We start from the raw sequence: 12,322 nt of genomic DNA on the forward strand, positions 1-12,322 counted from the left end.
CCAGGAGTTCCTGCTGTGACACAGTGGGTTAAGAATCTGACTGCAGAGGCTCTGGCTGCTGCAGAGGTGTAGGTTTGATCCCCAGCCCAATGCAGTGAGTTAAAGGATCCCATGTTGCCGCAGCTGCTGCTCAGATTCAGTTCCTGGCCCAGGAACTTCCATATGCCTTGGGTTCAGCCATAAAAGGAAAAAAAAAAATAAAGTCTTACCAGACTGGTCTTAGAGGAAAGAACTTTTAACAGGAACTGAAACCCTGCAATCTTTCAGGCTTGAGGACAGTTGTCCAAAGCATAAATAGCCCTGTTTTCTCCATAGAGATGACAGATTTGTGAAATGGTAGGTGGTAGAGTTGAGTGTGGGGATTCAGGGGGAGGAAGACATGTAGCTGCATTTGAATTAAGGAGGCCTCATTGGATGGGTGGGATTAATTTGATCAGTTAAATAAGATTTAATGTAACATCACTTTGTCGCTTTAAATTAAAAGACCCTTTCATTATAAATGTACATTAAAATAGCGAAATTCTTGTTGCTATGCTAAATATTAGTACTGCCTAAATTAGAGTTCGAATTTATGTAACAACTTGGCTTCTGATGACCTACGTGAAGCTGACTACCCCTAAATTCCTGAGTTATATGAACCCACAAACTATTTCACTATCTCTACCTCAGTTCCACTGATAATTTCCAGAATCAGGTCCAGTACACAGTTTCCATAAACCTTAAGATCAAGTGCAGATCAATAACAATTTATAACTTAAGTGAGGAGCCATGGGTTATACCTGCACTGGCAAAATGAGGAGCATTATTGGTGAAAATTAGAAATAATACTCTACTTTCCAAATGTGCTTTCCAGGTGGTTTATCACTGTCAAAATAGGCCAATTGTGGATTTAGTATGCAATTAAAGTGTCAGATATCCCAGAGTTCTAGGGCTGACATTACCTGACTATGCAGGTTTTACAGGCAAAGAAATTGAAGGGGTTCACATAATCCACCAAAGCCCATTGCTAACCACCATCACCTAATCATACTGATATCTACCATATGCAAAGCATAGAACCAGGCACTGTACAGAAGAAAAATGGACCCCCCCCCACCCAGAAGTTTTACAGTTTAGATAGAAAAATAAGATACATTTAGTGAAGACAAGGAATTTATAACAAAATGTCCAAACGATGCTAAGTAAAAATACTTCCAGAGTTCCCATTGTGTCTCAGCAGAAACAAATTCAACCAGTAACCATGAGGTTGCAAGTTCAATCCCTGGCCTTGCTCAGCGGGTTAAGGATCCGGCATTGCTGTGAGCTGTGGTGTAGGTCACAGACTCGGCTCAGATGCTACATTGCTGTGGCTGTGGTGTAGGCCGGCAGCTACAGCTCCCATTCGACCCCTAGCCTGGAAACCTCCATATGCCTCAGGTGCGGCCCTAGAAAAACAAATAATAATAGCAATAATTCTATACTATTGTAATGAAAACACTTAGAGAAATCATGTCTCCAGGAGTGATGGGGATGAACCTCCTGAAGAAGGAAGGGTTTAAATTAAATCTTAAAGGAGGACTTAGATGCAGATGGTCAAAGTACAGTATGGGTAGGTTTATAGACTATGGCAACATTGTGGCCAAAGATTGAAAGATGGAAACACAAGCTAGGCTGACAAGAGAGCGAGAGAATCAGAATGATTAAACAAGTCAGGATGAAGGGACTAACTTGGATAGGGAAACAATAAGCCTGAAAATGTTATAAAATTGAGCTCTAACTATAGGTAAGGTGTTTTCAATGCATTAGTTCCTCAAATACTTACATGAAGTAAGTATCTTTAGTCTATAATTAAGGAAACTGTGGCACAGAAAGATCAAGTGACTTGCCTTCATTTTACCCAGCTAGCAAATGGTGGAGTCCGGATTTGAACCCAGGTCAACCTAACTCAGAACCTCAGCTCAGAATCCCCATCTGACTCAAGAGTGAGAGGTCCTCAAAGGCCAGACTAAAAAAAAAAAATCTGGGTTTCAGTGTCAGGTGTAAAAACTGGGAGCTAGATATCTCAAAACCCACTGATCTTGTTTATAAGTGTAGTCCTTTACTATTCTATAAGCATTGCTTTATCTGATGATTTTTCCAACGTTAACTGAAAGCAACAAGAATTTATTGACCAGTCCTTTGACTATAGTACTGATTTAGACATTAAGAGTTCTTAGTCCAAACTTTACTGGGAGAATCTGTTGTGACGGTATTCCATCACCAAAGTATGCCCTTTTAGTCCCCAAGATTTAATTTTACCTGTTACTTACCCAGCACTTCTGCTATAAATATAAATCGTGGCAATAAACAGAATAATGTATGTTTATTTTCAGATGTTCCCTGAACATATATATAACTTTCCTGCCAGGAGAACCAATCTGGTCAAATAATATGGCCATCCCTTAAAAACTAATTTCTCCATCTTAGGTTTATGTCTTAAAAATCAGCTGGGTTCTTCATTTACGGATGTACAGGACAGGACATCTGGACCTTCCTAGGGGGCAAGGGTGAAGTCTTCCTCTGTTACACCCACAGTAGCCAAAAGACTTCTTCTCCCACTGTGGAAAACCTCAGAAAACTGTCTCCTAATGATTTACTGCCCAACCTCTAGTCCACAAATCAAAGAGTTGGGCTGAGTGAGAAATAAGGAAGAATGGCGGCCAGTGGCTATGAAGTGGGGAGTGAATGTTTCGGTTTATTTTCTTAAGCCAATTAATGATGAAGCAGCATGCAGGGAAAGAAAGACACAACATGGCCGTGAAAGACTTTTTTTCCAGATAAATGGCCAGATATCAGATTCTGTGATAAGTACTTCCACCTATCAAAACACACACGTACACACATTAACTTTGGGGTGGAGGAGGAAGATACAGATCTTAAAAATACAAGGTAATATTCAGGAAGCCTTGTGGAGAGCAGAAAATGTTGGAAATTTTAAGGACCTTTGGAAATTATCAGAATCCAGACATGGCAAAACCAGGGTCCATGAACTATACATGACAGACAGATGTGTTTGGTTGGGCCTGCAGAATGTTGATTATTGTTTAAATAGAGTCAACATTTTAAAGTAGAGAAAATTCAAAGAACAATCTGAATATGTGGATTCTTTTAAAAACTGGAAGACTTAGGGAGTTCCCTGGTGGCCTAAAAGTGAAAAGATCCAAAGTTGTCACTGCAGTGGCTCAGGTTATTGCTAGGACTCAGGGTCGATCCCTGGCCCAAGAACTTCCACATGCCACAGGTGTGGCCAATAAATAAATAAATTTAAAAAAAAAAAAAAGGAAAAGCCAGCAGCATTGGACCCTGTTTCCCAAATGGCAGCAGTGAGCTGGAACTAACAGCTTCTACCTTTATAGAAGGCCTGAACTCCCAGCTTGCTACAGTCCCCACTACTGCCTCTTATTCTGGAGTACAAAAGCTGGGCGTCAAATTTTAATAAAAATAAGAGACCTTAGTGCTCATACTCCCCTTGTCTCACTCATTTGTTGTACCTGCCAATTCCTGTAGGCATTTGAGTTTACAAGCTCTGCTCTATTCCAATCCCCTCATGTACAGAAAAGCAACTCGGCTAGAGTAAAATGACTTACAAAACTCCTTCCCATAAAAGTAAAATTTCCAGGAGTTCCTGCTGTGGCACAACAGGATCAGCATCTTGGAAGCACTGAGACACAGGTTCAGTCCCCAGCCCAGCACAGTGCATTAAGGATCCAGCATTGCCACAGCTGCATAGGTCGCAAGTGTGGCTCAGATCTGATCCCTGGCCCAGGAACTCCATATCACGCTGGCCAAAAAAAGGCAAAAGTAAAACTTCAGGACGTAAGGTATCATGACAACTGGAGGGTATGCACAACTAAATTTAGGCTGTATGCATACCATGCCAACACCTCTGGAGAAAAGCTGAAATCACAGTCATTTTATTCATGCAGTGTCCTTACTCTCCCTCAAAATAGGGCAAAAGAAGATTCTCAAGTTTTCAGAATAAATGTTCTGCCTAGTTTGGCTTGGTATAGACAGTTTTGAGGTGCCCAAATTTTAAATATAACTTCCATTTATCCTGAGAGCATAATTTATGAGGAGACATACAAAATGCTTACTATATACATGCAAATACTTCTAAAAATGAGACTGGATAAAAACAAACGGGGAGGAGGGGAGGATATCCAAAAACCTCCTCTTCAGAAAATGTAACTGATCTATCAGAAGGGAAGAGACAGATTTTTTGAGTGATCCCTTGTGACTGAGGTCCTCTGTATACATTTACTCCATTTAACCCTTACAGCAGCCTAAGAAGAGTGGTCTGATTACTATTACTTTACAAGGAAAGATATAGGAGCTAACTGGCATTCCATAGCTTGAAGGTGACCTGGCTATTCAGGCAGGGACCACACCCAGATTGAAACTCTGATGAACATGTTTGTAATGTTCTTGAGCAGGAAATGTGGCTGGTTCCTGCTCATCAATATTTGTGTTGTTAAGCCTGTCTGTCACCAAAGCCCACCAAGTGCTACACAGCTATAAAGACTTTCATAATTTGAACCACCTTAACATCCACAATTGATTCCTTGAAGCAGGTTCTTGAACAAAGTTAAGAAAGCTGTGGACCCTCCTGTTACATAGGCAGTGATCCCTAGGCAGGTGTTACTACAGGAATTAATAAAAATCTCTTCTTCTCTAAATAAAAATTTCCCTTAGAATTGTTTTGAAAGTTAGTAGTCAAGGATTTGGCTGAATATACAAGCCAAAAACAGCATGTTTGCTAATGAATAAGAATAATAACTAAAATCAAAATAAGAAGTAATTCAAGAATGAAAAGTCAGGAATTTGATTAAAAATTCACTTTTTTTCTATAATGAAACAGTCCTTTAACCACAAAACAGCTTTTATAATAATGCAGAAGAGTATGGTTCCAAGTAAAACACTCCCCCCATTTTAATCATGCCTATTATTTTTGAAAATGAAAATGGCTGAGGTCATTGTAATCTATTTTAGGGTTTGCACAGTTTGGTGGTATTTTTTTTCTTGGCTTTGAGCTCTCCGTGTTACCAGCTAAATGTTAAAGGTTTTGCTATGTGCCCTTTCAAATCCCATTTTTTTTTTAATAATGTTGTCCTTTATACACATAAATTAGAGTGAATTCCACTTTCTTTCCTAACAACTCCAGATGGGGTCCACACTTTCAAGAGGACTAGAACTTGCCTTGTTTTTTAATTAAGTGTGTACCTCTTAGAGCAAATATGTTTGCATCTTCATTAAAATGCTGTGGACATTCAAATGCTGAGAGATTAGTAAAAACGTAGGATTCATGTGGTCCATTTCAAAATCATACTGAAATGTAAAGATAACATCTGTGTATCTAACCTTCCCAACTTAAAAGACAGACATGGTTAAAGAAAAAATGTCCAGAAACAAGACTCCATCTGGGCAGATTTCCATACCTACCAATACTTATGGACTAGGGGAGCCTACAGATATCCATTCAGGACACATCAGTGAAGCTCTGGGTCCTGTAGGACCCAGCAGGAAAAATTATCAAATATCTAAAGACAGGACAGTTACACAGTCAGGCCTCCCTTTAGATGTGATTAATAGTGCACTGACTTTCTGAACTTAGCTTGGCTTTTTAGTACAATTCACTGCCACATCACACAGAACAGCCCAAAATGCCTCTAAATAGCACCTATCCAACCACACAGAATAGAATGTCTTTGCGAAACACACATACTGTGAAGGTCTGCCTATTAAAATGCCTTTAGCTGTTTGTTTGTTTATTTTTTTAAAAAAATCAATTTGCAAAGCCAATGTAATAAGATGCTGTAGCTTTTGTGAAAGAGGTGAAATAATTTTAAACACAGACACACAATGAGTTTATTTATTTAGAAACTTGTTAAATAGAGTCTGGGAATTCAAATATTCAATGTTGACATTGTACAGAACTGGCCAGGAGCCAGAACCCAGTCTCCAGAGGGACCCATTGGACAAGGAATTCAGGCCCTTCTCTCCTCCCACTTGAGCTAAATAGGTAGAGGCCATTAGTTATACCCACAGCAATATCTGAACCACACTCAAATAAGCTGCCCTCGCCAGGGCACTTCAAAGGAGGGTAAGTGTGTTTAGCTTTTTAGTGCTGAACTAGAGCAATATGTCACACTTTTGAAAGAGTTTTGTAAACAGTTTCTTCCTTATGTAGAAACCTCTCTGAAGTTTCTTGTATGGCATGTAAGCAAAGGTAATTAACAAGGATTACACTTTTTTTTCATTTACTAGGGGAAAAAAAAAAGTAATACCCCTCTGTGTGCAAAAGAGGGATCTGGAAGAAGAAACACTGCTTCTCTCCTCCTTTCTTCCCTCTCTTGTTTTGTTCCATTTGTTTGCCTCTTTTTTATCCTCTTCCTCACACTTGTTCTATTACCCAGCCAATTTCCTTGAGAATTCCCTGGTAAACTCAGAGGACAGAAGAGTGGGAAGGGGAAAATCTAATTTTAGAAAGAGGACTGTGGCAAACAGAGTGGGGAGGGAACTAATGATTCACATTGGGCTGCCCAGCCCAAAAGAAAAGCAGATATCACTCATCATTGTAGAAAGTCTAGAGTCTCAGCTTCCAGCCCAGGAAGGGTTAACCACCCCTCTAAAAAAATGTGCCTGGTATCCTCTCCTCTTGCCCTACCGCCTCTCTCCCCTGTCCCACCGGGGCTAGGAAGGGGCCTGCCCTGCTAGGAAGAGTGAATGAGAGAGTGAGTGCCCCCGCCCCGCGCGCGCCGGACTTGAGTGTTCCTAAACCCCTCTGAGTTGGGTGTGTGTGTGTGAGGGCGAATGTGTGCATGTGTTGTACACAGTTAGTGCAATCCCAGCTCTGAGAGAAGCAGCGCCAAGCGCCAGCAAGAAGCACCTCTGAGGTTGAAAAGGGGAGACACTTTCTGGCCTAAGCTTGGGAGCCAGAAGCTGAGCAGCTGGAGGAGGGAGGTGTGGGGTTGGGGGCCGCCCTGGGTGAGCTGCTGCCTGCCTGCCTTCTGTCTTGGGCTCCACCCCACAAGCCTCACCACGGCTGCATTTGAAATGAGGGGTGGGAGGGTGTCCCCAGTGCTTAGGAAAAGGGCTCTGCCAGGCGCCGTGTACCTTGGGAAAAGGGTAAGAGCCATTGGCCAGAAGATGACAAGTTTCGCAGCTTCAAGGCCAGGTTCCAAACAGGAGGAGGTTTGGGGAGAGAGGAGATTGAGCCAGGCCTGCCGAGGGCAACAAGTCGGTGCTCTCTTGCCCTCCTTTTCTCTCCTTGCCCAGGAGGACAGAGCCAGGAGTCCCCAGCCATGGCCTTCCTGCCACAGGCCACTGCCTGCAGCCTCAAATAACCTGGCCCCAACTTGAAAAAAATGAAATAAACTCCCAAACGACAAGATGTTTAAAGAAAAACTACTTCCAGAATTACTACCTTTAACTTTTTTTAAAAGGAGAAAGCAAAAACGTCGTGGAGTGAGTGACACGTTAATTTCTATTCGATAAGCGTCCTACGTGTTGAATGTCTGTCTGCGGAGGAGGCCTCTCCCGGGTAGTAAGGAGAGGCCTCGGCCCAGAAAGCCTGAAAGCTGGGCTACCCCGCAAAAGACACACTCAAGCATGCTTATACACACACTGGCACATGCACCGGCACCCAGATATGCGACTCCTCAGCCCCTACAAATAAAAACCTGAAAAAGTAGCCTTTTTCCCCCAGCCTTCCTACCTCTGTAGCTAATGAACTGTCTCCTTCCACAGTGTAGGGGGGGGGGATGAAAAGCATTATTAACCTTCCCCTAAACACAGTTTTGTGTTTTTTTTTTCTCAGCGAAACACATCGAAATGCAGCAGGAAGACTGCGCTCCAAGTGCCAAATGCAATAAAGAAGCCCTAAGCCAGGGTAATGGTCAAGTAATGGCAAATAAACCGCCTTCCTAAAAAGGGCCTCTGCCTCTGCCCGGCAAGAGTTTTTTGGGCTTTTTTTTGTTTTTTTGTTTTGTTTTGTTTGTTTTTTTCTCCTCCTCAAAAGCAATCTGAAATAAACAAATAAAATACGTGCTTTAAACAAAGCTCTGTGTTTAAATCTGGGGTGTTGTGTTTGTTTGATTTTTATTAAGGATGAAAGAAAACGCAAGTAGATGGGCACACGGGCAGCGGAGGCTGAAGCTTGCGGTTTCCTTGCTATCTTAGGTATTGGGCCGCGAAGGTGAGGAGTTTAGGAATGGTCGTCATCTACCTTACCTACTTCAGGGCCTCTTTTTAAACAGAGATCAAGTGTACAAGTAACAAGTGCCTCCCTTGAAGGGGTCTTGCTAATCGTATCGCCTTCTGGGTCTTTACGAGACTTCTGCGGGGCCCGGTAGCTAAGGGGGGTTATTCGTTGCAACTCCTTCATTGCTGTGATTGAAACCCTGTCTTCATTGCCGTGATTGAAACCCTGCCGGGTGTCACTTTAGGGAAGTGGGGGGGGGGGGGGGGTGTTCCTTCGGTGTTTCGGTGGGCAGACCCAGCTTCACTTTTCTCCATCACCAGGAAAAAAAAAAACAGTTGCAATTGGCATTTCTGGCACGGCCCAGGTGCTATCCTAGCCGCCCAAGAAAACGGCTGGGACGCCTCACGGCGCTGCCAGAGCCTGCTTGGCTTTTAGTTTTCTTTTCTTAAAGGTGAGAATAAAAGCCAACGGCTTTAGACAGTACAAATGTCAATCTTCTTGGTTTTCCCTTCTTTATTTTTTTAAATGAAATGACTTATTCCTCCCAAATGATGTGCAACGAATTTATCGGGTTTAACTATTATATAAAATAACAAGCCCTATAAGTTGAGGAGTAGGCTGTGAATTCATTCTGAGTTTAGCTTCAGCGGGTACTTTCAGGGGCTATAGTCCCTGGTTTGGGTCCATGGAATCCTGTACCATAGCCAAGATCGTGACAGGACTTGGCCACCAAAGAAATTTACAAGATACACAAAGAATAACAATCAATGGTAAAAACAACTGTTTCTAAGTTATTTGATTCCATTGCAATGTTTACTTTTGCAACGGGAAAGGTAGGCTTGTTTTTTAAATTATGCTGGTCACACTGCCTCTTCCTGACCCAGAAAAAGAAAGAAACCGGTGCAGACACAGCCTCGAAGTTTTCGTCGGATTGCGCAGCAGGGGTCAAGGACTATCTCCGCCCTGCTCTAGGAAACACGCACTACGCGGAGGGGGCGGGGGGAGGAAATAGCGCTTTAAAAATACAAAAATCCTGAGTTTTAATATGATTTCCTTTATTACCCAGATTGTAACTGAAGAAGTGCACAAAGCAGCGGTCCTAAGAAAGGCTACCGCGGTGGCAACAACTGAACCAGCGCGAGCGGGAACCTGAGGCTTAGCAAGAAAAGTTTGTAAGAGTTTGTATCTAGTTATCACAAAGCCGCAGTGGCATCCTTAGAGACAAAATAAATGGGTCTCCCACTGGATGAATGACAAGAACTATCATCAGATCGGAAACCAGGCTCGGTTTCTGGACATTGAGTGTTTTGTGCGTGCGGGAATATTTTAATATACGACAGCGTACAATTTAGCAATTAAAATAGTTGGGGAAAGTTGCTCAAGAAAATTCCAAGGGTTTTGTGTTCTGCTTTCACTTCAGCGGATACCAGGCAATGAGGCGCGCAAAGCGTTCGGCTTTCATTTCACAACTTAGGCAGAGTTTGAAATTGTCTCTCCGACCCCCGCCCCACCCCCCAAACACACACACACACACACACACACGCACGCGCGCGCGCGCCTAATCGTCAGTTGGAATTGAAGCCCCCAGACTTCCAAGCGTATGTACATGTATTCTTCCTCAAATGAAAATAAAGACATCGGCCTCATTTAAAAGCAAACAGGAAAAACAGGAGTACCACTGGCGCACTTTGGCACTGTCTCAGCTAAGCGAAATGAACAATATCCAAAAGAGAAATAAATGGACTGATGACCCAAGAGCACTATATACAGGTTGATCCTTGAGGCCAGAGTGAAAGGAAAAGTACTTGGGAGTGAGGGAGTGCTTGGGTGAGGACTGGGCGAAGCACTGGAAAGACGCCTTACGATGACAGCATCTCACAGGGCTAGACCTCGGAGTCTCACCGCCAAAGAAACCAAGCCCGCCAAGGTGCCGCTGTCCTCCCGCGCGGCTGCGGCGGAGACACCAGAGGCTGGAAGGAGTGAGGCATACTTGGTTTTAATATGTAGGAGTGCGGAAGACTGGGGAGTTCACTGGGAAGAAGCATCCCACCCACCCCATCTCTCCTTTCTCTGGTCCAAAAGCAAAACAATTAGAGAGTTCTGTTTTCTGCGAGGAGGAGAACAAACGGCAGCCGGTCCCTTTCTGAGGCTGCTCCAGGCCCGCATGCTGACACCTTGCGGAGGAGAGCTTCCGACTGCTCAGGATTGCCCCGGGTCTCGGCACCTCTGAGTACCCTTAGATTCGAGGTAGATGCATTTGGACAAACCCAGTCCCGTCGCCTACAGTCCGGGCTGAGACTCTTGCCTTCCCCGTCAGTACCGGCCCCGCGGACATCGCAGTGCGAAGTTACCCAACATTGAAGCGAGCAAAGTGGGGGATGGGAGTCCCGCCACCCCCGCCCCGAACTCAATCGCCCTCGTCCCGCGTGACCTAGGCCGCTCCACGCCGGCAGGCAGGGGGCGCCGGGGAGGGTTAGTGACTCGAGACCCTGGCTGCAACCAGAAGCAGGTCGGCAGGCTTCGCCGTACCCTCTCGGCTGCCCAGGGAGCCCGCAGCCCGCCCCCTGCGGGTCACTCGGCGCCCAGCCAGCCTGAAACTATAGGGCCGAAGCGCGCCGTTTCGGCCCCCTTCTCCTCGGCCGCCGTCGCCTCTGGCTACGCGCCCTCTACTCCCCGCTCAGCAGGCGCTCCCAGGGCCTCTTCTCTCCCCACCTGCCCGCGGCTTTGCAGAGCCGGTAGCTCTGCTCTGCCCGCCCCCCCCCCCCAAAACACACACACACACACACACACACACACACACACACACACACACACACAGCGACTACAGCCTCCACCCTCGTCTCCCCCACTCCCCACCCCAGCCCTCCCGCCGCGCCGCGCACGCCAGAGAGCACGGCCGAGCGCACAGCGCCCACTACCGCAACCGCCGCTCGGCGCAGCCCGCCAGCCCGCGCAACTTCCAGCGGCCGCCTCGCAACTTTTCCCAACTCCACCACTGCTGCCCGCCGCCGCCGCCGCCGCCGCCGCCGCCACTGTGGCTCCCTCCGAGCCTGCCACCCACCCCAGACCCCGAACACAAACCGAGGCGCGAAAAGGCTCCAGTCCCCAGCCCGCGCCGCCCCCCCCCCCCACCCCGCTGCTCCCCCTCCCACACCCGGGACTAGCTGGTTGGCCAGAGGCAACTCTCCTCCGCCTGGGGGGAAGAGGAGGGGAGGGGGAGACTCTTGCATCTCCTCTCCCCCACCCCCACCCCACCCCTTCCCGCTCGCTCTTGCGCTCTCTCCTCCCTCCCACAAGGTCTTTGCTGCCCCCACCCCCACCCCCACCCCGGGGTTGCCACAGCTGGTCAGTGCTGCGGGCTTGAGGGCTGCCCCGGCTCCTCTGGCGCCCAAACAAGGAGCCAGAGCGCGGGCGGCCGGGCGTGGAGGCTGGGACCGGCAGGTTGCAGGGTCTGCGCTGCGCCTGCCCTCCACCCGGGGCCCCGACACGAGAGGAAGCCCCGCGCTCCCTCCCGGAGCGCTGGAGACAGATATGCAAGATGGCAGAGAGGGGGAAAGCCAATAGAAAAGGGATATTGCACCTACTTGTGGCCAGTTTCCTTGCCCTGCCTTTGGATCTCATGCTGTGCCCAGTCCTGCAGCCGCTGGTGTGTGGTTGGGGTTTTTTTTTCTTGGATCTTTTCCTTCTTTTGCTCTCTCGCTCCCTCCCTCTCGTCTCTCTCTCTCTCTCTCTCTCTCTCTCTCTCTCTCACACACACACACACACACACGCACACACACACACACACTTACACACTCACTCTCTGTCTTCCCCTCTTTCACTCTCTCTCCCTCCCTCTCTCCCTTTCTCTCAATCCACACTCGCTATCTCTCCAGCATTGTCAGTTTGGACACCTTCGCACATGCGCGCTAGACGCCCCTCCAACATCTCAGCGCCGCCAAAAAAAGTTTGGAGCGATTTATCACTTTGATTTGGAGATCTTGTCAGATGGCAATCGCTGAGGAGGCGGAGAAAGGGAGCCACGGGGAGGGCGACGGGGGGCGGGGAGCGAGCTCAGGGAGTCAGAAGGGAGCAGACATCTAGCCCCCCCCTCCCCCAAAAAGG

The 12,322-nt window shown here is 46.6% G+C and overlaps 1 protein-coding gene across 21 annotated transcripts in view; it reads right to left on the minus strand.

Moving 5' to 3' along the window:
• Positions 1–12,105, minus strand: part of MECOM (MDS1 and EVI1 complex locus) — a 582,493-nt gene extending 570,388 nt beyond the window's left edge. For 20 of the 21 annotated variants that reach the window (XM_084990172.1, XM_084990166.1, XM_084990169.1 and 17 more), the window contains exon 1: positions 11,803–12,105. In XM_084990172.1, the coding sequence (XP_084846298.1) occupies positions 11,803–11,839 (37 nt within the window). In that variant the 5' untranslated portion in view covers positions 11,840–12,105. The remainder of the gene's footprint in view (positions 1–11,802) is intronic. The other variant, XM_084990154.1, reaches the window with a different exon arrangement.
• Positions 12,106–12,322: the final 217 nt, after the last annotated feature.

This window comes from Sus scrofa, chromosome 13 (assembly GCF_054392235.1).
Source record: "Sus scrofa isolate SSC_HxYL_T2T_F1_AM1 chromosome 13, Sscrofa_HxYL_maternal_Yorkshire_Landrace_v2.0, whole genome shotgun sequence".
NCBI classification, from domain to species: Eukaryota; Metazoa; Chordata; class Mammalia; order Artiodactyla; family Suidae; genus Sus; species Sus scrofa.